The sequence below is a fragment of the Salmo salar genome, chromosome 27, assembly GCF_965601325.2.
Source record: "Salmo salar chromosome 27, fSalSal1, whole genome shotgun sequence".
Classification (NCBI taxonomy): domain Eukaryota; kingdom Metazoa; phylum Chordata; class Actinopteri; order Salmoniformes; family Salmonidae; genus Salmo; species Salmo salar.
The window spans coordinates 10,189,686-10,214,219 of NC_138317.1; the positions used below are offsets into that span (position 1 = coordinate 10,189,686).

A 24,534-nucleotide genomic window follows, 5' to 3' on the forward strand; every position below is an offset into this window, starting at 1 on the left:
CTGTATGTATATACTGTATTTCTATACCATCTATTACATCTTGCCTATGCCGCTCAGTCATCGCTCATCCATATACTTATATGTACAGTATATATTCTTATTCCATCCCTTTACTTAGATTTGTGCGTATTAGGTAGTTGTTGTGGAATTGTTAGATTACTTGTTAGATATTACTGCACTGTTGGAACAAGAGGCACAAGCATTTTTGCTACACTCGCAATAACATCTGCTAACCATGTGATATGTGACCAATAAAATTTGATTTGATTTGGTTTTCTGCTGGCCTGCCCCACCACCACAGAAAGCACTGAGCTAGGCTGAAACACCTGCATTTTGTATGCGGCTTTATTAACTCATATTTTTTACATTATTAGCAAACTGATATGTGACATGTATTAATGCCAAAATAGCATGCAAAACAGGCCCCCCTAAAAAGAAGATATATAAAATATAAGGCTCTGCCCTGAATGACGAGTCGCCACTGCGTCACTTTATCTGTGGCCAATGACCTTGAGCCTTCTTCATCGGGCACTTCTAATGTAAATCTATGGCAGCACCCAAGGAGGCTTGAACTTTTTAGCTCTCCCTGTAGATTTTCTGGCAACGTGTTCCCATGAGTGACAGAACACTGAGCCAATCACGGTGCAACTAGAGAAAATTACCAACCCCTACGCTCTGTTTTTTCCTCTGGCTGGCTCTCCACCACAGAAAGCACTGAGCTAGGCTGAAACACCTGCATTTTGGAGCTGCCTTATTCAAGAAAGCAAAAAAGAGACCATGTTTGTATGTGGCTTTATTAAGTCAAAAATAATTGTAACTTTTTTTTGTTAAACATGTGGGGCTCAAAACAGGTGGGACTTTGATTCTCATTGAGAATATTTATCAAAAGATAAATAGATGTCAGCTGAATTGTCTCTTTCACACTTTTCTTTCTGTAAAATATAATCAGAGAGAGGAGAAGAAGATAGAGAGAGAGAAAGAGAGACAGGGAAGGAAGGAGCGACAGAGTCATAAAGCGAGTTGAATTGTGGTTTTCATTTCTCTTCCGCTGTGAGTGTGGTGTCTGACGTTGCATATTAAGTGGAAACGTGGCCATCCGGTTTTATCTGATCTGGCAACCACAGAGCTTAAGCTAAGCCTCTGTGTTCACCTCTGATACAGTTAGTCTGAAGGAGAGACCAGTCATATGACTGAGACATGATAGAGACAGTCTGACTAGGAGGAGCAATGTGGTGACTAAAAGAGAAACAAGCGACCACCACGCTTCCTCAAGTCAAGTTGTCCAGATCACATCCTCTTCTTCTGACTCCCTTTACCTTTCTTCCTATTCTCTCTCAACTTTATTTCCCCCCCTTTGAATCATCAATGAGAGTGAATTAAGGTGCAGCTTTGAATGGTTTTATGTGTGGTGTGATTGTTAGTTAGCCTATTGCAGATCTGGACAAATGACCCACCTACCACTATTGTCACTATGAATGCTGGATAGACCGTTAGACTGGTAGACTATACTGACCTGTGGTATAGTTAAAGTTAGCACACGGAAAAGCATGTGCATTTAAGGGAGTAACAAAACACCTTGATATAGAGGAGGCGCATGCAAGCAGATGAGGACATTTGGCTAGGATGGAAGAAATTATCTAGTAAACCCAGTGCCCAATAAAAAACCACAAACCCTCCCCTATTTTGGACCACCCCATTCCCCCCAGTAAATTGTGAGCTGTCCCTTAAGCAACATATCAAATTGGGATAATGTTGTAGTTTACACCGGTAAACTACATTTTACTCCCCTTTTTCTCCCCAATTTCGTCATTTCCAATTACAATCTTGTCTCATGGGATGAAAAATGGGAATAAATATCCTTGTTTTCCCACTTTTCCATGTTTTCCAAACATGACACTTAGTAAAACATAGCGTGATTGAAGTCATCTATGACTTTCCCCAGAAGTTGTACCACTTCCTCCTGATATGTTATTTTATATATTCTAGGCACAGTTCCACTTTTTTCCTGTGATTTTCATCACATAACACTTCGAAAGTGTGACAATTATTTCCTGAGGCATTTACATAAATTCACAGTTACTCTATGTCTATATGTATCCCAACTGAAAATAAATATGAAAAATGTTTGTCTACACAAGCTATTCAGCTATAACTAGCCTGTGAGCTAATAAGGACAGAAACTCCTCCTCATACCAAATGTGACTTCCCTCAGACTTTGGCCACATTCACTTGAGACTGATGTTGGCCACATTCACCATTGCAAGTCGTGATGCAGAGCCAGAGCTATCATCCACTGAGCGACCATCTCTGTCATCGGCTAGTGCTCTCCGGTACACCCCCGCTAAGCTCTGCCTGAACCTCGACCCTCTCATGTCCAACCCCATACAGAAGTACAGCAGCGGGTTCACACAACTGTTGAAGTAGGCAAAGCCTGTGGCCCCTGTCAGCCCCACCTTCACCACCGTACTGTTGCTGTTCACCATCTTTGCCAGTAGGAGGCAGTGGTAGGGCGCCCAGCACAGGAAGAAGGCACAGACCAGCGATACCAGGATACGGAGTGGACGTGACTTGCCCAACAGGCGGGTGCGTCGGATGCCTAACCCTGCTAGGATGTAGCAGCAGAGGATGATGAGGAAAGGAAGCAGGAAACCGCATAGGAAGCGCATTAGGTAGAGCGCTAGCTTAGCCCTGTTATCGCCTTTCGTTGACTCCTTGACATCTAGCGAGCACTTGCTCAGGTTGTTCTTGCCGAGGTAAACCTGGCGGTAGGCGAAGTAGGGGGCGCTCAAAATGGCCGCCACTGCCCACACGCCGGCGCTCACCAGGCGGGCGGCGCAGATCGTCCTACGCCGTTTGGTAAAGACGGGGTGCCAGATGCAGAGCGTCCGGTCCATGCTGATGACAGCGAGCAGGAACACACTGCAGAACATGTTGGTATACTTGAAGAAGCCATTGAACTTGCATAAGAAGATGCCGAACGGCCAGTAGTCGAAGAAGAGCTTCTTGGTCAGTGAGAGCACACGGCTCAGGCAGAAGATGAGGTCGGCCACGGCCAGGTTGACCAGCCACACATTAGTGACGGTGGGCTTGAGCTTGAAGCCTGCCACCCAGATGACTACAGAGTTGCCTGTGGTGCCCAATACAATGGTCAGTGTGTAAAGGACAATGATTAAGTTGTTCATGATGGCCTCGATGTCCACCACCTTGGCTTTGTCATCTCGGGCGGCTGAGGTGACGAGGACGAACGGAAGGGTGGCGTTTGGTGTCATTCTGTAAAAAAGGGCGACAATAGTTTGAATACACAGAATGACTTCCTTCTAATCTACATTATACTTAATGGCTTTCCTCTAGATGAGTCATATTGTGTAACACTGTTTCCTCTAATGGTAGAACACTTTATCACAGCCAATAGCCAGTCAGTTATTATTATCGGGAAGAGGACTCATAGTCACAAATGGACAGAACTCTATAAATTCTTGACGTTAGGAAGTATATGGAATCTTCAGATGGGATATTGTGTACCAGGCATGATGTAATCTATTCATGACAGTCTATTTCTATGTCTGTGTCATTCTTTGTCTGTGTGTGTATGTATCTGGTTGAGTATGTGGCGGGGGTCTGGGACTGTGAACTACCCACAGTTTTACCCTTTAAAAAAAATGTTTTGACAAAGTGCACACCACAGGAGGCTGCTGAGGAGAAGACGGCTCAAAATAATGGCTGTAACGGAGTAAATGGAATGGAATCAAACACCTGTTTCATGTATTTGACACCATTCCACTCATTCCGCTTTAGCCATTACCACGAGCCCGTTCTCCCCAATTAAGGTGCCGGACGGGATGGCTGCCATTTTACGGACTCCTAACCAACTGTGCTATTTTGTTAGTTTTTTTGAGATGTTTGTAACTTATTTTTTTACTTATTTTGTACATAATGTTGCTACTACCATCTCTTATCACTGAAAATAATTTCTGAACATCAGAACGACGATAACTGACCTCGAACTGGACAAAGATTTTTATTTTAATGAGTCCGACGCAAAGGAATAACTTCTTTCTCAGAAACGAGCCCAAATCCCCGTCATTGCATGAAGAAAATACGGAGAAAAATGGGGCGGAGATCGGGCTGCCTTCTGCGAATTTGTAGGTGAGTGAGTAAACCTCCACTACCATTGGCCAACGTGCAATCATTGGAAAACAAAATGGATGTTATACGATCAAGACTATAATACCAACTGGACATTCAAATCTGTAATATCTTATTTTTCACCAAGTCGTGGCTGAACAACGACATGGATAATATAGAGCTGGCAGGATTTTCCATGCACCGGCAAGACAGAGAAGCTACGTCTGGTAAGATGAGGGGTGGGGGTGTGTGTCTTTTTGTCAATAACAGCTGGTGCGCAATGTCTAATATTAAAGAAGTCTCGAGGTATTGCTCGCCTGAGGACAGAGTACCTTATGATAAGCTGTAGACCACACTATCTACCAAGAGAGTTCTCATCTATATTATTCGTAGCCGTCTATTTACCACCATAAACTGATGGTGGCACTAAGACCGCACTCAACCAGCTGTATAAGGCCATAAGCAAACAAGAAAATGTTCATCCAGAAGCGGCGTTCATAGTGGCAGGCAAACTTAAATCCGTTTTACCAAATTTTTACCAGCATGTCACGCGTAACCAGAGGAAAAAAAACTCTCGACCACCTTTACTCCACACACAGAGATGCATGCAAAGCTCTCCCTCGCCGTCCATTTGGCAAACCTGACCATAATTCTATCCTCCTGCTTCCTGCTTACAAGCAAATACTAAAGCAGGAAGTACCAGTGACTCGCTCAATACCTAAGTGGTCAGATGACGTGGATGCTACGCTACAGGACTGTTTTGCTAGCACAGACTGGAATATGTTCCGGGATTCATCCAATGGCATTGAGGAGTGTACCACCTCAGTCATCGGCTTCATCAATAAGTGCATCGACGACGTCGTCCCCACAGTGACCGTACGTACATATCCCAACCAGAAGCCATGGATTACAGGCAACATCTGCATTGAGCTTAAGACTAGAGCTGCCTCTTTCAAGGAGCGGGACACTAATCCGGACGCTTATAAGAAATCACGCTATGCCCTCAGACGAACCATCAAACAGGCAAAGCGTCAATACAGGATTAAGATTGAATCCTACTACACCGGCTCTGATGCTCGTCGGATATGGCAGGGCTTGAAAACTATTACGGACTACAAAGAGAAACCCAGCTGCGAGCTGCCCAATGACGCGAGCCTACCAGACGAGCTAAATGCCTTTTATGCTCGCTTCGAGGCAAGCAACACTGAAGCATGCATGAGAGCACCAGATGTTCCGGACGACTGTGTGATAACGCTCTCAGTAGCCGATGTGAGCAAGACCTTTAAGCAGGTCAACATTCAAACAAGTGTCTTCACTGACATTTTCAACCTCTCCCTGACCGAGTCTGTACTACCTACATGTTTCAAGCAGACCACCGTAGTCCCTGTGCCCAAGGAAGCGAAGGTAACCTGCCTAAATGATTACCTCCCCATAGCACTCACTTCGGTAGCTTTGAAGTGCTTTGAAAGGCTGGTCATGGCTCACATCAACAGCATCATCCCGAATACCCTAGACCGACTCCAATTCGCATACCGCCCCAACAGATCCACAGATGACGCAATCTTAATTGCACTCCACACTGCCCTTTCCCAGCTGGACAAAAGGAACACCTATGTGAGAATGCTGTTCATTGACTACAGCTCAGCGTTCAACAACATAGTGCCCAGAAAGCTCCTTACTAAGCTGAGGACCCTGGGACTAAACACCTCCCTCTGCAACTGGATCCTGGACTCCCTGACGGGCCTCCCCCAGGTGGTAAGGGTAGGCAACAACACGTCTGCCATGCTGATCCTCAACACGGGGGACCCTTCAGGGGTACGTGTTTAGTCCCCTCCTGTACTCCCTGTTCACCCACGACTGCGTGCCAAACACGACTCCAAGACCACAACTGACGACACAACAGTGGTAGGCCTGATTACTGACAACGATGAGACAGTCAATAGGGAGGTCAGAGATCTAGCAGTGTGGTGCCAGGACAACAACCTCTCCCTCAATGTGACACTGACATCGTGTGGACAATCAGATAGTTACACCCGGTAACAACAGGTGTCGCCATCAGAGGAGAAGGAGGATCTCGGTCCATGAGGAGATACCCCATCCGAGACCTTTGACACGTAATTACATCATTATATTCTGACCCATAAGAGCGGCAGTTCGGGGCAAGGTTAGGGCTAAACTAAGCATAGTTTACAAATGTACCCAAGTGTGCTTTTCTCTCTTTCTCTCTCTTTTTAAATCTCCATTTGTGTAATGTGTCATATTGTGTTGGCCCGCTAGGGACCTGTTTCATTGTATTAAGTTCTAATCAATAGCCTAGACTGTGTGTTTGTGTATCTTATATTATCCTTTTAGCTTGTTAGTAAATAAATAATAAACTCAATTGGTATGGTACAGACTTATTTAGTGGGACTCGGATTTGTGCAGATTCCCAGATTATGCGATGTTCAGGATAAGACTGTAAAGGAAATTAATTAATTAGCAACTGTTGTAAAATTGATATTCTGATATTTTTTTTAGTTAATTTGGGAAATAGAAACTCAATAAAACCAAACTTTCCCATGGTGCCCCAGGTTACTGAGTTAATAAGTACCTGATTAATTTAATCACATAACTATAAACAGTTAATCAATCGAGGAACAGCAGTCATCACATTAATCAATACAACGTCCCCACAGCTCCCTAACAGCTTCTACTCCCAAGCCACAAGACTGCTGAACAATTAATTAAATGGCCACCCGAACTATTTACATTGCCCCCCCACCCCATTTGTTATTACACTGCTGCTACTCGCTATTTATTATTTATGCATAGTCACTTTACCCCTACCTACATGTTCAAATTACCTCGACTAACCTGTACCCCCGCACACTGACTCGGAAACCGGTACCCCCTGTATATAGCCTCGTTATTGTTATTTAATTGTGTTACTTTTGATAATTTTTTACTTTCGTTTATTTGGTAAATATTTTCTTAACTTTTTCTTGAACTGCATCGTTGGTTAAGGGCTTGTAAGTAAGCATTTCACGGTAAGGTCTACCTGTTCGGCGCATGTGACAAATAAAGTTTGATTTGATTTGACCAACCTCCTGTGGTGCACACTCACATACTATACAATTCATTGGATATTGACATACTCTCTGCATTCCACCTAAAATATATCAGTCCAACAAGGAACTTGTAAGAACATGATCGCCATCCTGGTCCTCTTTGCATACAGTATCTCTATTTCCTTTCCAGAGGCATGCATAGACAGGAATCGTATAATGGTTTTGGCTTATAACTAGGGCTGTGGCGGTCATGAAATTTCATCAGCCGGTGATTGTCTAGCAAATAATTGCCGGTCTCACGGTATGTGACAGTTAATTAACAAACACATTTTGCATCTCCTGGCTTCCACACAATATAGCCTACACCTTCACAATAAATCCATTATTTATTTTAGACAGGTCTAAAGAAACATGATATGAAGAAAATGTAGTCTATTTCAGAAGAACAGAATAGCATACTCTGAGTTGTCCTTATGTTAGATCCTGATCTGGCTATGCTATTTTCTCCAAACAATTTGAGGGAGTGCGCACATGTGGCAATTCTGTGTTGAGTGGTTAACAAAGAAACAGGTACTCCTATATGCTTAATTTAGAGTTATTTATGTAACTTTAGTTGCGATACAAATGTTGGGGTATATGGTTTGATTTTTAATACATTGTAAGGCTGCATGATGAGACTCTAATGATGATTTGAAAGAAGTCACATGAAAGGCATGAGCTCTGCTTTATTTTTTGTGCAGGCTGTACATACCGCATCAGTCTCTCATTCACAATTTGACAAGCACTTGATAATGCCTCGAATTTCCCAGTGGCATCCCCTTTGTTTGACCATAATGCCCCCTAAAAGAATCCATACATTTTGCGGCCAGTGGCGGTTGTGCCCTTAGGCTGAATACGATAATTATAATTCCCTTCTCCCTGCGTGCTGCGTGCTCTAAAGCACCTCTCACTCACATGGCTCTCAGTCAAGTGATCGGGTCTTTCTCACAGGTTGAAGACAGACATATCGGGGTGGCAACTGCATGCGTCCTCATCCAATTCCGAGGCACGTATTAACGTATTAAAGATTTTGGAAGAATTTACTTTTCGTCAGCCAACAAGATGAGTAGGCCTAATGAACAACAAAAGCACTAGCCTATGTCAATCTACTATCCCCCATAGTACAAAAGTTGACCTATTCTGTGCGAGTAATAAATATTCCAAACATAGTCTGGGACAGTTGTGGGATGCGATAGATCCCAAATTTATACAACTGCTAGCATGAAAAGAAAAACGCAATGAGGCTGATGCAACAGATCAGAACGTTTAGCTTAAAATGTTGACAAACTATTTGTGCAGCAGTGCACAAACGGCAGTAGGCTATAAACCGAATGTTCCATTAGCTGGAAAACACCATTATCAAATGTGAAAGAAATGGGATTACCCATGTAATGCTTCTATTATAAAGGTGCATTTTAAAGGTGAAAATGATCTTCCCCAAACTTGAAACTCACGCACTGCGTATGTAAGCCAGTTAGAATCTACAGTTACATGACCACTTTAGTTGTGATGCAAACCTTATCAAAACATATAGGCCGATGGGCTAGGCTACATGATGTGTGGGACTATGATTTGAAAAAGTAGCAAAAAAAAGGTCTGCTCTGTTTCTTGCCTTATGCTGGGCATCATTCACAAGTGATAATATTTCATTCACAAGTAGGCTAATATTGCCACTCATCACACTATTCTTAATTTAATATTGCATTTACATATACTAAATAATATCTGTGAAATTTGTTTTGATTTGGAATGGACCATTATCATGCACCTGTCTCGAAACAGGGGCAGGGTAAAAAAAATACATATTTCATCTATGCACTTAAATAGTGAATGGAGGACGCTTTTCCCAAGGTTCATTTTCATGCTGTAAAGAGAAGCAAGGTGCTCAATATTAGGAAAGTTGAGAAATAAATATAGTAGCCCTAGCTGATGGGATCCTCTTCTTTTTAGTAGAGGCCATCACTCTGTTTTCTCACGCAATTGCATAGCCTATTGTGCAAAATGAGCTGATGGGCTCTCATTTAGTGTTTGATTAGATTTTCGATGACATTTGCATTGATCTCAGAGTGACAATAGAGTGGTGAGTACCAGGCAGTTAGCAAGTTTGGTAGGCTACTAATGACCATCAGCAGCATCAGAGCTTGGAGAAGCCGAATTACCGTGACTTCACATGAAATTTGAATTTGACTAACTCCATGACTCGTGACCGCTGCTGTGGCGGTAACAGCCTTGATGTGACCAGTCTCTTTGGATCATAGCCGTGGGAAGTAGGGGTGCTGAGGGTGTTGCAGCTCCACTGGTGGTGAGATAGTAAAACTGCAGAAGAGCTGAATATTCCAATCAGTGAGCAGTGCATTTGGAAAGTATTCAGACCCCTTCACTTTTTCCACATTTTGTTATGTTATTACAGCCCTATTCTAAAATGGATTCAATTGTTTTTTATACTCATCAATCAAAACACAATACTCCATAATGACAAAGCAAAAACAGGTTTTTAGAAACATTTTGAGATGTATAAAAGCAAAAAAACTGAAATATCACATTTACATAAGTATTCAGATTCTTTACTCATATACTTTCCGAATGCACTGTATATGTATATTCCCTTCAGTGAGCCAATAGTAAAACAAACATAGTCCTGTTGTCTGGCAACCAATAAGCTTCCAGTCTATATAAGGGATGGGGTTTACCTAGGAGCAAGACTATTAGGAATGTGTTATTGTGCAATGAGTCAAGGACTCAATCCACCTCTCGTACGGTTTTGTGTTGTTTTATGAGCAGAGGCTTCTTTGATATGACGCTAATACAATTTGCATTCCCATGTAAATACTTGCGTTGCCATAATGCTTGCTCTTGGCACTAGGTCAAAGTCAATATTGACAGGGTAGATTCATTGTTTGTTCTTTATCAGTTTGAGGATGTATTTCAAAGTAAAATCCGATAATTTGTCTTTGATAAACATGAGATACTATTTCTGTTTGATTTCTTTATTGTCAAGATAAAGAATGATGTCTTATTGTTAGATGTGACTGACAGATGCTGTTCGCCCCTGCTCGTAAATGTAGAAGAAACTTTGTTTTCAATTACTTACTGTTCCTGGCTAAATTAAGTTTCAATAAATTCTGCAAAACAAACAGTCCATATCTAGCCTAGACTTTACTCAATATTTTCATCTACAGTAGTTATATATATATCAGTGGCTAATCATTATTCGTCTTGTCGGCAACTCAATTTGAGCTGGCATTTGATGATATTGCAATGGAAAGCAATGGACGCAGATAAAGAGTAACGTACAGTATCTTCTTTATATAGTCCCTGACGGACGATCTGTATATATTCAGCTAACTATCCACAGAATCTCATCATTTGTCCAGAATAGGCTATAGCATGCTACAACTACGTACGTGTACAGCTTGAATGGCCAGTATTGATAGTCAGAAGACGAAGTTGCTTCATGTCAAAAGAGTTTACTAAATCAAAGCAATCGTCTCTTGATAGTCAGAACATCTAGAGAATATTCTCTCCTGTATTTGAAAATATCCAAATAAAGTGATTTAAGAAACTAAATGAAAAGTAATCCCAAAAAAACGCTGTATACGGTTGTTGTTATTCATACTGATAATACTTACCTATGAGTTGAGATGCTTCAGTAGTAGCTGTCCAGCATGTTTAGCTTCAGAGGTTGACCAAAGTGTGGAGGTTCATAGTTCTAAGCTGTGTGTCTTTAGTTTACAGATAGGTCTGGGTCCCTACAATCCTCACGATCTTCTCTATCCTTCCTGTGAGTGTGTCTGTGTGTGCATGTCTAAATTATGTGGCCCCCAACCACAAGTCATTGTGCCGCTTGGGTGAAAAGGCTACAGAAAAGTGAACTTCCTGCCTCTCGCTCTCTCTTTCTCACGCTCCATCTCTTTTGCTCCCATTCCCTATCTCCCACCTCCTCTCTCTGCTCACACAGATACAAGGGGCAAGAGTTGGAAGGGGGTGTGCACTACTGACCATGCCTTACTCGGTCGTTGGACACTCTTCCCTGGAGTCCTAGAGTGTCCACTTCCGGCATGTATTCTCTATTTTTAGCCAACAGACCCAGAATGAGGTGAATGCCTCAATAAATTATGACTTTATGATGAATGATGGTGTAGTTAGTAGCTAATTAGGTCAAGATAAGGGCTTTTTCATGGTGCCATCCCAATCTCAAAGTATCAAATGATACTACTTTATATAAGGATCTAAATGCATCATTCAATCACAATATTTTGTTTTATTGCAGATTTTAGTTAGAGTTAATCACTCTCCAAATGTACCAATAGCTGTCTTACTGATGCATGTACTGCACGACTGTATACAGAGCTTTATAAAAGCTATCTGCAGGATGCCCCTGACCCCTGATAGTTTTGGTGGCTCCTACAAGGGGATGTTGCACTCCGGTGGCAGACTGTGTCAAGTCATCACGTTGTGCCTTATTACAATAGAGAAGTCAGAGATGTCCTGTCAGAATGTTGCAACCAATTGCAAATGTTCTAATGTTCCATCAACTGTAGCAAACATCCTCTTTATTCTGATGTTTGTCATTGGTTCAGCATTAAGCAAACAGGGTTTGGATTTCCCTTTATTTCACAATGCATATAAAAGAAAAGACAGCTTCTTGCTTTGATTGAACACCCTGTGCCATTTTGGATATATCTGTCATCTCAATATCCATGATCTCTATTATTCAGTCACAGGTAAGGCTTTTTCCTAATTTAATCTAAAAGACACATTTAGAGTATCTCAGAAGCATTACACAATAAACACAGTATTTGTCTGTCTCTATGTTTATTTGAAGTGTATTGTTACTGTGGAAGGCACCTCAACAACATCACAGATGGGTCTGTGGTTTATTGCTTTCACCATTTTTCTGCTGAAAGGTCAGTTTCTTCCTGATTGTCCTCTTAACTGATACACTTACTGACAATTTTACTGACATTTTACTGATAACATATTGTTTAATTATAAATGTGATTATTTCACAGCTAATCATCTTTAAAATCACTTAAATTTCAAGATTACGGTCTCAGTTTAGCTTGGCACTAAATAAGCAGCCTATTTGGCATTGATAAATAAATATAATCTTAGCGACTGTTCAAACAATAAATCAAAGAAGATCAGTGTCGATTTTAGCATGGGGCAAACGTAACATTGTTATTTCTTTTTATGCATGCCAGCAACGCCACTACACAACACAACACTAAACAATACATGAATTGCACTATAACGGTGACAAACAGTGCCCACAAACTGTTAGGGCCTACTTTAAGCTGTCCCAACAGCAGAGCTTTCTTTTCAGCACCATGGAGTGAATCCTTTTTAAAAAACATAGCTGATATGGCTGACAAATGTGGTTTCTACTGACAATTGAGTTGTACAAACTATGACATAAGGGAACAATGAGCAGATAAGAGGCAATCCGTAATTTGGATTAAGACATTAACGAGCGAGCTAATACGGACGTAGTCAATATAACTATTTGTTCAGCACTTTTGAAATGTACAGCGACAGAGTTCAGAACATGGGCCATTTTTACAATATACTCTCTGTACACCAAGTCAGAACTGTAGGACAAATAAAGGGGGCATATAAGCAGACAATGAAAGCTCTTACAATATTCGATGATAACGTTTCTCTAAAACAGGCTATAGGCTAAATGTGCACCACCAAGTCAGAACAGTAGGCTAAGTTATGAAGGGGAAAGGGACCAAACTATTGGGTGAGGCACATGGGCTACTAACATCTTACTACACAACATACACTTAGTATTATTTTCTAAGCGAAAGTATACACATCTCCCTGGCATATTACATAATTTATGCAGCAGCATACAATACATTTTTGGACTTGTTGTGCTGTGCTCACCTGAACAGGAAGGTTGCGTGGCAGTCCTTCTCGTGGGAAAATCATCAAAGTCTGGCATCCTCTGGATTTATGGTGCTTTCAAGACAACTGGGAACTCTGAAAAAAAACAAGGTTGAATCATGACGTCAGTGATCTTCAGGTCGGAGCTCTAGAAGGAGGCGTGAGTTCTCAACTCGGAATTCCGAGTTGGATGACCATTCAAAACTTTTTTTCTCAGTCGGAGCTTGTTTTTTTCAAAGTTCCCAGTTGTCTTGAACTCACTGTAGTCTGAGATTTCCCAGTTCTGAGTTTCCAGCTGTTTTGACGACGGCAGAAGTCATGCTGGATTAACAACATGGCCTATGTATTCAACCTTTTCTGGTCCATGGTGTTGCGTGTGAATGTTTATCCTTTTAAGCTTGGAAAAGAGACCCTTAAACACAGACTTAGACCACACACCACCACCGAATAGCAGGCAGTGGAAGAAAAATAGTGATTACTTTGCAACACTTGCAGTTAGCCACTGATTCCTTCCAAACCACTCATTGCTGAATTTGCGATTTCCAACTTGTTGTGTAATGTTAATATCCAATGGCCGATGAGCACTGATACGTTTTATCTATCATTTCTATTCATATAACAAGGATTGAAAAGGATTTGCCGACGTGATTCATGATGACTGCTTGTCTAGCTTGCTAGCTAAGATTTTAAAAGTATGATGTGGACATGTCCAATCAAAGCTACGGTAGATATAACGTGATTTGATGTCATTTTATCTGTGGCCAATGACCTTGAGCCTTCTTGGATGGGCACTTCTAATGTAAATCTATGACAGCTCCCAAGGGGGCTTGAACTTTCTAGCTCTCCCTGTAGATTTTGTGGTGACATAGTGTCCCCATGAGTGACAGAACACTGAGCCAATCACGGCACAACTAGAGAAGATTACCAACCCCTACACTCTGTATTTTCCACTGGCTGCCTCTCCACCACAGAAAAAACTGAGCTAGGCTGAAACACCTACATTTTGGAGCTGTCTTACTCAAGAGTGCAACAAAGAGAACATGTTTGTATGCAGCTTTATTAACTCAGTAATAATTTTGATATATAATATTAATGCCAAAATAGCATGCAAAACAGGCAACATTACTTTTTTTAGCTAAACAGGTGGGGCTTAAAACAGGAGGGGCTCCGACAAAAGAATTCTGACATTCTATGTTTAGCTGATATGGGAGCCAATACATTGAAGCAGCAAATCAAATTGGGATAATGTTGTAGGTTACACCGGAAAGTATTTGCCATTTAATATTATTTGATTAGACATCCAATTATTTCAAAAGGCCAGCTAGCTTGCAGTGTTCAGCCAACTTGCTAGCAAGGGAAGACAACGAGACAAGAGGGACTCTTTTGCTTTCACAACAAATGAGAAGACATCAAGAAAACCTTTGTCGCCCCCTTGTGAATGATGATCAGTGAAAAAAACAACTATAGAGGATGTGTGTTGCTGAAACAGAAGCAAAGAAAAACATAACTTGTGTACTTACATACACAGCAGCACCCTTCACCCCACTGCCTTCAACCCATTTTATTATTTCACATGTTGCTCAATTCAAGACCTTTTGACTCATGACAAATCAGACATACAGTAGGAGTTCCCTCTTCCTATAGGTCAACATGTTGGTTGAAGAATGTGGCATGGTACTTTCTCGACAATGGCAATTGGTCAATTTGTTTTACACACATTGTGTCACGATTGTCGTTGGTAATGGAGGACCAAAACACAGCAGGTATGTGTAAGCTCATCTTGACATTTAATAAACTCAGAATGAACGTACAAAAATAACAACAACAAAAAAAAGAACAACCGATCAACAAAACAGTCTGACAAGGCTAAACACAGAACAATCTCCCACAAATACACAGACAAACACACCCAACTAATATAGGACTTCCAATCAAAGGCAACACCACACAGCTGCCTTCAATTGGAAGTCCACCCCAATTAACTCAACATAGAAATAGATCAACCAGACTACACATAGAAATACAACATAGACCATAACTCAAAACCCGGAAATAATAAATCAAACGCCCTCCTAACTAACACACCACCCTGAACCACATAAAACAAATACCCTCTGCCACGTCCTGACCAAACTAAAATGACAATTAACCCTTATACTGGCCAGGACGTGACACATTGATTAAAAAAAGAAATTTACATCGATAAAGGACAGAGCATCAAAAAGATGAGAGGAAGGAGGGTGCGGCTGGCTGGTCTGTTCTGTTTGTTCCCATCCATTTATGTTCCTTTCCTCCATTGTGCTGAGGGGGATTTCTGTTTCTCTGCATCCTGGGCATTTAGGCCTTTCATGAATGACACCGCCAGCTACACAGTTTCAGACAATACAGGAAAACAGTTTTGATTCTCATTGAGAATATTTATCAAAAGATAAATAGATCTTGGCTGAATTGTCTCTTTCACACTTTTTATTTTAGTACAAGAGTCCTGAAAAATATAATCAGAGAGAGGAGAATGAGAGAAAGAGAGAGAGAGAGTGAGTGAGAGGGAAGGAGGGAGAGAGCGAGAGAGAGTCAGAAAGTGAATTGTGGTTTTCATTTCTCTTCCGCTGTGAGTGTGGTGTCTGACGTTGCATATTAAGTGGAAACGTGGCCCTCCGGTTTTATCTGATCTGGCAACCACAGAGCTTAAGCTAAGCCACTTTGTTCACTTCTGATACAGTTAGTCTGAAGGAGAGACCAGTCATATGACTGAGACATGATAGAGACAGTCTGACTAGGAGGAGCAATGTGGTGACTAAAAGAGAAACAAGCGACCACCACGCTTCCTCAAGTCAAGTTGTCCAGATCACATCCTCTTCTTCTGACTCCCCTCTACCTATTTTCTCTCAACTCTTTATTTTCCCCTCTTTGTATCATCAATGAGAGTGAATGAGGTGTCAGCAATATGGAAAATTCAAATGTGACTTCCCTCAGATGTGGGCCACATTCACTTGAGACTGAGTGTAGGTTGTGACGCAGAGCCAGAGCTATCATCCACTGTGCGCTCGTTGGACTGCGTGGAGCGACCATCTCTGTCATCGGCTAGTGCTCTCCGATACACCCCCACTAAGGTCTGCCTGAACCTCGACCCTCTCATGTCCAACCCCATACAGAAGTACAGCAGCGGGTTCACGCAACTGTTGAAGTAGGTAAAGCCTGTGGCCCCTGTCAGCCCCACCTTCACCACCGTACTGTTGCTGTTCACCATCTTTGCCAGTAGGAGGCAGTGGTATGGCGCCCAGCACAGGAAGAAGGCACAGACCAGCGATACCAGGATACGGAGTGGACGTGACTTGCCCAACAGGCGGGTGCGTCGGATGCCTAACCCTGCTAGGATGTAGCAGCAGAGGATGATGAGGAAAGGAAGCAGGAAACCGCATAGGAAGCGCATTAGGTAGAGCGCTAGCTTAGCGCTATTATCGCCATTCGGCTCATTGTCCTCCAGAGAGCACTTGCTCAGGTTGTTCTTGTCCAAGTAAACCCTGCGGTAGGCGAAGTAGGGGGCGCTCAAAATGGCCGCCACTGCCCACACGCCGGCGCTCACCAGGCGGGCGGCGCAGATCGTCCTACGCCGTTTGGTAAAGACGGGGTACCAGATGCAGAGCGTCCGGTCCATGCTGATGACGGCGAGCAGGAACACACTGCAGAACATGTTGGTATACCTGAAGAAGCCATTGAACTTGCATAAGAAGATGCCGAACGGCCAGTAGTCGAAGAAGAGCTTCTTGGTCAGTGAGAGCACACGGCTCAGGCAGAAGATGAGGTCGGCCACGGCCAGGTTGACCAGCCACACATTGGTGACGGTAGGATTGAGCTTGAAGCCTGCCACCCAGATGACTACAGAGTTGCCCGTGGTGCCCAATACAATGGTCAGCGTGAGAAGGACAATGTTTAATTTGTTCATGACGGCATCGATGTCCACCACCTTGGCTTCGTCATCTCGGGCGGCTGAGGTGACGAGGAAGAACAGAAGTGTGGCGTTTGGTGTCATTCTGTAAAAAAGGGCGACAATAGTTTGAATACACAGAATGACTTCCTTCTAATCTACATTATACTTAATGGCTTTCCTATAGATGAGTCATATTGTGTAACACTGTTTCCTCTAATGGTAGAACACTTTGTCACAGCCAGCAGCCAGTCAGTTAAAAACTTCTTCGGGATAGGTGTCCTGTCCAAGAGACGGTTGAGCTAACGTAGGCTAATGTGATTAGCATGAGGTTGTAAGTAACAAGAACATTTCCAAGGACATAGATATGTCTGATATTGGCAGAAAGCTTAAATTCTTGTTAATCTAACTGCACTGTCCAATTTACAGTAGCTATTACAGTGAAAGAATACCATGCTATTGTTTGAGGAGAGTGCACAATTTTGAAAATGAAAAGTTATTAATAAACAAATTAGGTACATTTGGGAAGTCTTGATGCAACATTTTGAACAGAAATGCAATGGTTCCTTGGATCAGTCTAAAACTTTACACATACACTGCTGCGATATAGTTGCCAAAATCTAAATTGCACCTGGGCTGGAATAATACATTATGGCCTTTCTCTTGCATTTCAAAGATGATGGTACAAAAAATACAAAAGAACATTCGTTTTTTTTCTTTGTATTGTCTTTTACCAGATTTATTGTGTTATATTCTCCTACATTCCATGTTCTATTGTGTTATATTCACATTTCCACAATCTTCAAAGGGTTTCCTTTCAAATGGTACCAATAATATGCATATCCTTGCTTCAGGGCCTGAGCAACAGGCAGTTAGATTTGGGTATGTCATTTTAGGCAAAAACTTTAAAAACGGGGCGGATCCTTAAGAGGTTTAATATTATCAGGAAGAGGACTCATAGTCACAAATGAACAGAACTCTATAAATTCTTGACTTTAAGATTAAAATGAAATATATTTTGCTGTTTAGGAAGTATTCTGAATCTTCAGATGGGATGTTGTGTACCAGGCATGATGTAATCTATTCATGACAGTCCATTCCTATGTCTATGACTGGGAAGGCGTGTGTGTGTATTTTTGTGAGTATGTGGCGGGGGTCTGGGACTGTGAACTACCCACAGTTTGACCCTTTTTTTAACCTTTTCCCAAAGTGCACACCACAGGAGGCTGCTGAGGGGAGGACGGCTCATAATAATGGCTGGAATGGACTAAATGGAATATCAACACCTGTTTCATGTATTTGACACCATTCCACTCATTCCACTTTGTATTTGACACCATTCCACCGATTCCACTCCAGCCATTACCACGAGCCCCAATTAAGGTTCCACCAACCTCCATACTATACAATTCATCGGATATTGACATACTGTCTGCAATCCCCCTAAAACATATCAGTCCAACAAGGAATGTTGTCTGAACATGACTGCCATCCTGATCCTCTTCGCATACAGTATCTCCATTTCCTTTCCAGAGGCATGCATAGACAGGAATCATAAAATGTTTTTGGCTTATGACTCATTTGACCAGTCTCTCTGCGTCATAGCTGCGAGAAGTAGGGGTGCTGCAACACCCCCTGGTGGTGAGATAGTAAATCTGCAGAAGAGGTTACAGCCTTATTCTAAAATTAATTAATTTGGTTTACCTCTGAAAACATCCCCATAGTATGATGCTGCCACCACCATGCTTCACCGTAGTGATAGTATTGGCCAGGTGATGAGCGGTGCCTGGTTTCCTTCAGATGTGAAGCTTGGCATTCAGGCCAAAGAGTCTTGTTTTTCATGGTCTGAGAGTCCTTTAGGCACCCTTTTTAAAAGGACAAAGCGAGCTGCTGTCATGTGCCTTTTACAGAGGAGTGGCTTCCGTCTGACCACTCTACCATAAAGGCCTGATTGGTGTAGTGCTGCAGAGATGGTTGTCCTTCTGGAAGGTTCTCCCATCTCCACAGAGGAACTCTGGACCTATGTCAGAGTGACCAGTTCGGGTTCTTGAGTCACTCAGCAAAGAATATGATATGAATAAAAGTTTTTTTTTGCCTTGTCATTATCAGATGTTTTGTGTAGATTGATGAGAAATAAAAACGATTTAATCCATTTTAGAATAAGGCTGTAATGTAACAAAATATTGAAAAACTCAAGGGGTCTGAATATTTGCCGAATGCACTGTATATATATTCCCATGAGTGAGCAAACAGTAAAACAAAACATAGTCCTGTTGTCTGGCAACCAATAAGCTTCCAGTCTATATAAGGGATGGGGTTTACCTAGGAGCAAGACTATTAGGAATGTGTTATTGTGCCATGAGCCAAGGACTCACTCCACCTCTCGTACGGTTTTGTGTTGTTTCATGAGCAGAGGCTTCTTTGATATGACGCTAATACGATTTGAATCCCCCTAAATTCTTGCGTTGTCATAAAGCTGGCTCTCTGCACTAGGTCAAAGTCAATATTGACAGGCTACATTCATTGGTTGTTCTTTATCAGTTTGAGGATGTATTTCATTCATGTAAATAGACCTTACAAAGTAAAATCCTTTCTGCTTCATTTCTTTATTGTCAAGATAAAGAATTATGTCATATCGTTAGATGTGACTGACATACTGTATGTACTGGCGACTTCATGAGCAATGTGTCTAGCACAGTGGACTGATTGTTCTGGACTTCATTGTATACATGATGAAGATTACATTGTTCTGTTACACCTCCTGTTTTATGGCACTGTTTGTGTTACTACAATATTTATGCTCGCCTACGTGATTAACTGCTGTTCGCCCCTGCTCGTAAAGGTAGAAGAAACTTTGTTCACAATGACTTACTGTTGCTGGCTAAATTAAGTTTCAATGAATGCTGAAAAAAAAACGTCCATATCTAGCCTAGATTTTACTCAATATTTTAATCTAGTAATGTATATCAGTGGCTAATCATTATCCGTTTTGTTGGCAACTCAATTTGAGCTGGCAAGTGGTGATATTGCAATGGAAAGCAATGGACACAGATAAAGGGTAACATATTTCTTTATATAGTCCCTGACAGATGATCTGTTCAGCTAACTATCCACAGAATCTCATCATTTGTCCAGAATAGGCTATAGCATGCTACAACTACGTACGTGTACAGTTTGGGTGGCCAGTATAGATAGTCAGAACATCTAGAGAATATTCTCTCCTGTATTTGAAAATATCCAAATAAAGTGATTTAAGAAACTATATGAAAAGTAATGCCAAAAAAACGCTGTATATGGTTGTTGTTATTCATACTGATAATACTTACCTATGAGTTGAGATGCTTCAGTAGTAGCTGTCCAGCATGTTTAGCTTCAGAGGTTGACCAAAGTGTGGAGGTTCATAGTTCTAAGCTGTGTGTCTTTAGTTTACAGACAATCCTCACGATCTCCTCTGTCCTTCCTGTGTGTGTGAGTGTGTCTGTGTGTCTAAGTGATGTGAACTCCAGCCATAAATCATTGTGTCACTTGGGTGAAGTGGCCAGAGAAAAGTGATCAGATCTGTGAACTTCCTGTCTCTCGCTCTCTCTTTCTCACGTTCCATCTCTCTCGCTCCCATCGGCTTTCCCATCCCCTCTCTCTGCTCACGCAGATGGGGGGTGTGGAAGGGGATGTGTACTACTGCCCATGCCTTACTCGGTTGTTAGACGCTCTTCCCTCTTCAACTGGAGTCCTAGTGTCACGTCCTGACCCTTGTAAGATGTCATTTTCTATAGTAGAGTAGGTCAGGGCGTGACAGGGGGTGTTTTTGGGTGGTTTTCTATGTTATCTATTTCTATGTGGTTATTCTAGGTTTCTATTTCTATGTTGGGGTTTTTGGGATAATCTCCAATTAGAGGCAGCCTGTCCTCGGTCTCTAATTGGAGATCATATTTAAGTAGGGGTTTTTCCACTTGTGTTTGTGGGTTGTTATCTTTTGAGTAGTGTTTATTTCTCTCTGCGTCACGGTTTGTTGTTTTTGTTATTCAAGTTATTGGTGCATCGCAAATGTTTCACGGAATAAATATGTGGAACCACAACCATGCTGCACTTTGGTCCGATCCTTCCGACAGCCGTGACACCTAGTGTCCACTTCCTGCCTGTATTCTCTATGTTCAGCCAACAGACACACCCAGAATGAGGCGAATGCGCCCAAAATCAATAGTAATAAATTATGACTTTATGATTAGTTAGAGTATATCACTTTCCAAATGTACCAATAGCTGTCTTACTGATGCATGTACTGCACGACTGTATACAGAGCTTTATAAAAGCTATCTGCAGGATGCCTCAGGCCCCTGATAGTTTTGGTGGCTCCTACAAGGGGATGTTGCACTCCGGTGGCAGACTGTGTCAAGTCATCACGTTGTGCCTTATTACAATAGAGAAGTCAGAGATGTCCTGTCAGAATGTTGCAACCAATTGCAAATGTTCCAATGTTCCATCAACTGTAGCAAACATCCTCTTTATTCTGATGTTTGTCATTGGTTCAGCATTAAGCAAACAGGGTTTGGATTTCCCTTTATTTCACAATGCATATAAAAGAAAAGACAGCTTCTTGCTTTGATTGAACACCCTGTGCCATTTTGGATATATCTGTCATCTCAATATCCATGATCTCTATTATTCAGTCACAGGTAAGGCCTTTTCCTAATTTAATCTAAAAGACACATTTAGAGTATCTCAGAAGCATTACACAATAAACACAGTATTTTTCTGTCTCTATGTTTATTTGAGGTGTATTGTTACTGTGAAAGGCACCTCAACATCACAGATGGGTCTGTGGTTTATTGCTTTCACCATTTTTCTGTTGAAAGGTCAGTTTCTCCCTAATTGTGCTTACTGTACGTCCCTCTTAACTGGTACACACTTAGACTTACTGACAATTTTACTGACATTTTACTGATAACAACTCTGCAATGTGTGCTTGTACGTTTGAACAAATGTGTGTGAGATTGATAAATCTTCGTGTGTGTGTGTGTGTAGAGAAATTTGTTTTGCTGTTCAGCCTGGTCTCATAGACTAGACGTAATATAATAAACGTAAATCTGTGACACTCAAATTAGTATGATATGTAACCATACCAAACGTAATATAAGACAGAAGGTTATTAATGCCAAAAAAAACGAAAGGAAGGAGGGAGGTTGGTCGGGGAGGATGGGTAGAGGTGAACGTCTAGCAACCCAAAGGTCTCATTTTTTAATCAAATCACGGACAACTTTAGCATTTTAACGAAATAGCAACTTTGCAACTACTTACAGTAGTACTTAGCCTGTTAGCTAAACCTTCCCCTAAAACTAACCCCTAACACCTAACCCTAACTTCAACCGTAATTTTAACCCTAACCCCACATAGCCACCAACTGTAGCTAACATTTGCACAGCAAAGTGGAATTCGTAGCATATCATACATTTTGCAAATTCTTAACATACTATACAAATTGAAATGCGTGATATATCATAAACGAATTGTAATTCGTAACATATCATACTAAATGAAGGCAGACAGATTTTATGTTTACAATGTTACGTCTATCCCTGAGTCCAGGTTTTGCGGTTCAGTGTTTGTTGATGGTGCGGTGTTCTCCAGGTGCTCTCTGCCAACAGTGGAGTCTGTGGATGCCCCAAAGCATTGTGGCTGTTGGTGGATCCTGCCTAATGGTCCCATGTAGATTCCAGATCCCTGCCGAGTTTGATGCTCCCTTGAAAAACTGCACACTCCATGGGCTTTGGAAGAAACATTCAGAATGGGGAAATATCGTTTTCCACTCAGCCCAAACGGATGCCAAGAACATCATCAAGGGAGTGATGTTGGGAAATCTGTTGAACAAGAACTGCACCACTATTTTCAACAGTTTCTCTGCAGGATATGATGACACGTATATCTTTAGGCTGGAATGTGCTGGAACAAATCCCCTCAAGTATAGCTTTCTACCAGGTGTAAATATCAATCATACAGGTACTGCATTTTACCTTTCCTAAGAAATACAGTGCCTTCGGAAAGTATTCAGCTCCCTTCACTTTTGCCACATTTTGTCCCATTACAGCCTTATTCTAAAATGGATTATATATTTTTTTCCCCTCATCAATCTACATACAATACCCCATAATCAGGGGCGGAAATCCCGGGGGGGACGGGGGGGACACGACCCCCCCATCCTTGGAAAAATATGATTTGTCCCCCCCAATATATCACTGAAACATAACTATGTAATTTAAATAATATTAATAATACGCAATGAAAGCAATTGTGCTGATTATAGACACTTAATAGCGCGTTTTTAAGTTTCAAAAGATTGCGACCCCCCCACCCTTTGCCTCACAATGGTTTGATCCACTGCCAGTTCCTTAGTTGGCAAGGTAACAGAGGGGTCGTGTCTACTGTCTGAAAGGCACTCAATGAACGTAACTGACGTGAGGTTAATCCAGTCAATCGCGCACACACACTAGCTGAATATGCAGAGCTAGCGCGCAAATATTAACTATTACGCTAGCTAGTACCTATTCCATTTATGTGGCCTCGTCAAAGATGGAATCTTTGCTATCGTCAATTTATTCCAAGATCATCATGCAGATGATGTAAGTTAGTGCTTCAAAGTCCCTGCGATAAGGTTAGCGATAAACTGAAGTCCAAACTGAACAGAACTACACTCTCTTCTACCATTGTCTTAAATATATTTAATGGTCTCGTTGCAAAAGCTAAATTGTCACAAGGGAACTTTTATTTATTTATTTTATTTCACCTTTATTTAACCCGGGTAGCAAAGATTATAGCAAACACCATTGAAACGGAATTGGTGCTCGCTAGCTTTGCAAATTCAGCTATTGTTGGAAGCCAGCCAATATGAAACAAACTATTAAAATTATAAAAGGTTGCAGCATATGTTGTGTAAATGGTGAACTCATACAGCTGTCAACTCTTGTCATTTTAATCTGTTTCACATTTGCTAGCTACCTTTTAGATCGAAGCCCAAATAGAATGATAGAAGATGATAGAAGCCCATCTCCTACTGTAAATAACCTACACACTGTGTGTGTGTGTAGCCAGCCAGCCAGCCAGGTAGAAAAATGGCAGAAAAATAAAAGACGGACATCAGAGTATTTTTCAGTACACCAAAACGCAAAGTAAGAACCCGAGTAGCCTAATATCTCCAAGACTAGTTGATACAATGTTCATAAGAAAGAAATGAAATTCTAATGGAAATGTTTCACAATGATGTCATTAGGCAGAGCAGGCAACAGATGGCACACAGACAGCAGAGTTGGGGACAGATATGCAGGGACAGACTGGCAGAGACAGGGAGTCTCAGGTAAGTTTGTTGAGTCTTTGTTTGGCAACATTATGAAAGGTTCTCCATTTTTTTGACTTGTAAAATAGGAACATAATTGGAAAATGCCATGGATACCCCCACTCTCAACTTAAACTGGTGACTGAACTAAGATTTGTTAAAGGCAATGGTAGTGCTGTTGT

At 41.6% G+C, this 24,534-nt stretch overlaps 3 protein-coding genes across 11 annotated transcripts in view; 1 reads left to right on the top strand and 2 right to left on the bottom strand.

Moving 5' to 3' along the window:
- On the bottom strand, positions 1-20,485 carry LOC106588455 (formyl peptide receptor 2-like). 2 transcript variants are annotated; one of them, XM_082969987.1, is made up of 3 exons: positions 20,355-20,485; positions 13,104-13,199; positions 1-3,270 (listed from the first exon to the last, which is right to left on the bottom strand). In XM_082969987.1, the coding sequence occupies exon 3, from the start codon at positions 3,267-3,269 to the stop codon at positions 2,226-2,228; it is 1,044 nt and encodes a 347-aa protein (XP_082826113.1). In that variant the 5' UTR covers position 3,270; positions 13,104-13,199; positions 20,355-20,485; the 3' UTR covers positions 1-2,225. The 2 variants fall into 2 exon arrangements, with proteins under 2 accessions (XP_082826113.1, XP_082826112.1); XM_082969986.1 differs by lacking the exons at positions 13,104-13,199; positions 20,355-20,485 and adding an exon at positions 10,841-11,227 and having other exon boundaries at positions 2-3,270.
- mag (myelin associated glycoprotein) overlaps positions 11,782-24,534 on the top strand; it is an 18,182-nt gene continuing 5,429 nt past the window's right edge. The window contains exons 1-4 of one of the 7 annotated variants that reach the window (XM_045709175.2): positions 11,782-11,935; positions 12,037-12,118; positions 22,654-23,022; positions 24,290-24,373. In XM_045709175.2, coding sequence (XP_045565131.2) covers positions 11,912-11,935; positions 12,037-12,118; positions 22,654-23,022; positions 24,290-24,373 — 559 coding nt within the window. In that variant the 5' untranslated portion in view covers positions 11,782-11,911. 7 annotated transcript variants of the gene reach the window in all.
- LOC145850381 (formyl peptide receptor 2) lies at positions 14,868-20,579 on the bottom strand. 2 transcript variants are annotated; one of them, XM_082969985.1, is made up of 3 exons: positions 20,355-20,519; positions 18,733-19,048; positions 14,868-17,134 (listed from the first exon to the last, which is right to left on the bottom strand). In XM_082969985.1, the coding sequence occupies exon 3, from the start codon at positions 17,131-17,133 to the stop codon at positions 16,090-16,092; it is 1,044 nt and encodes a 347-aa protein (XP_082826111.1). In that variant the 5' UTR covers position 17,134; positions 18,733-19,048; positions 20,355-20,519; the 3' UTR covers positions 14,868-16,089. The 2 variants fall into 2 exon arrangements, with proteins under 2 accessions (XP_082826111.1, XP_082826110.1); XM_082969984.1 differs by lacking the exon at positions 18,733-19,048 and having other exon boundaries at positions 20,355-20,579.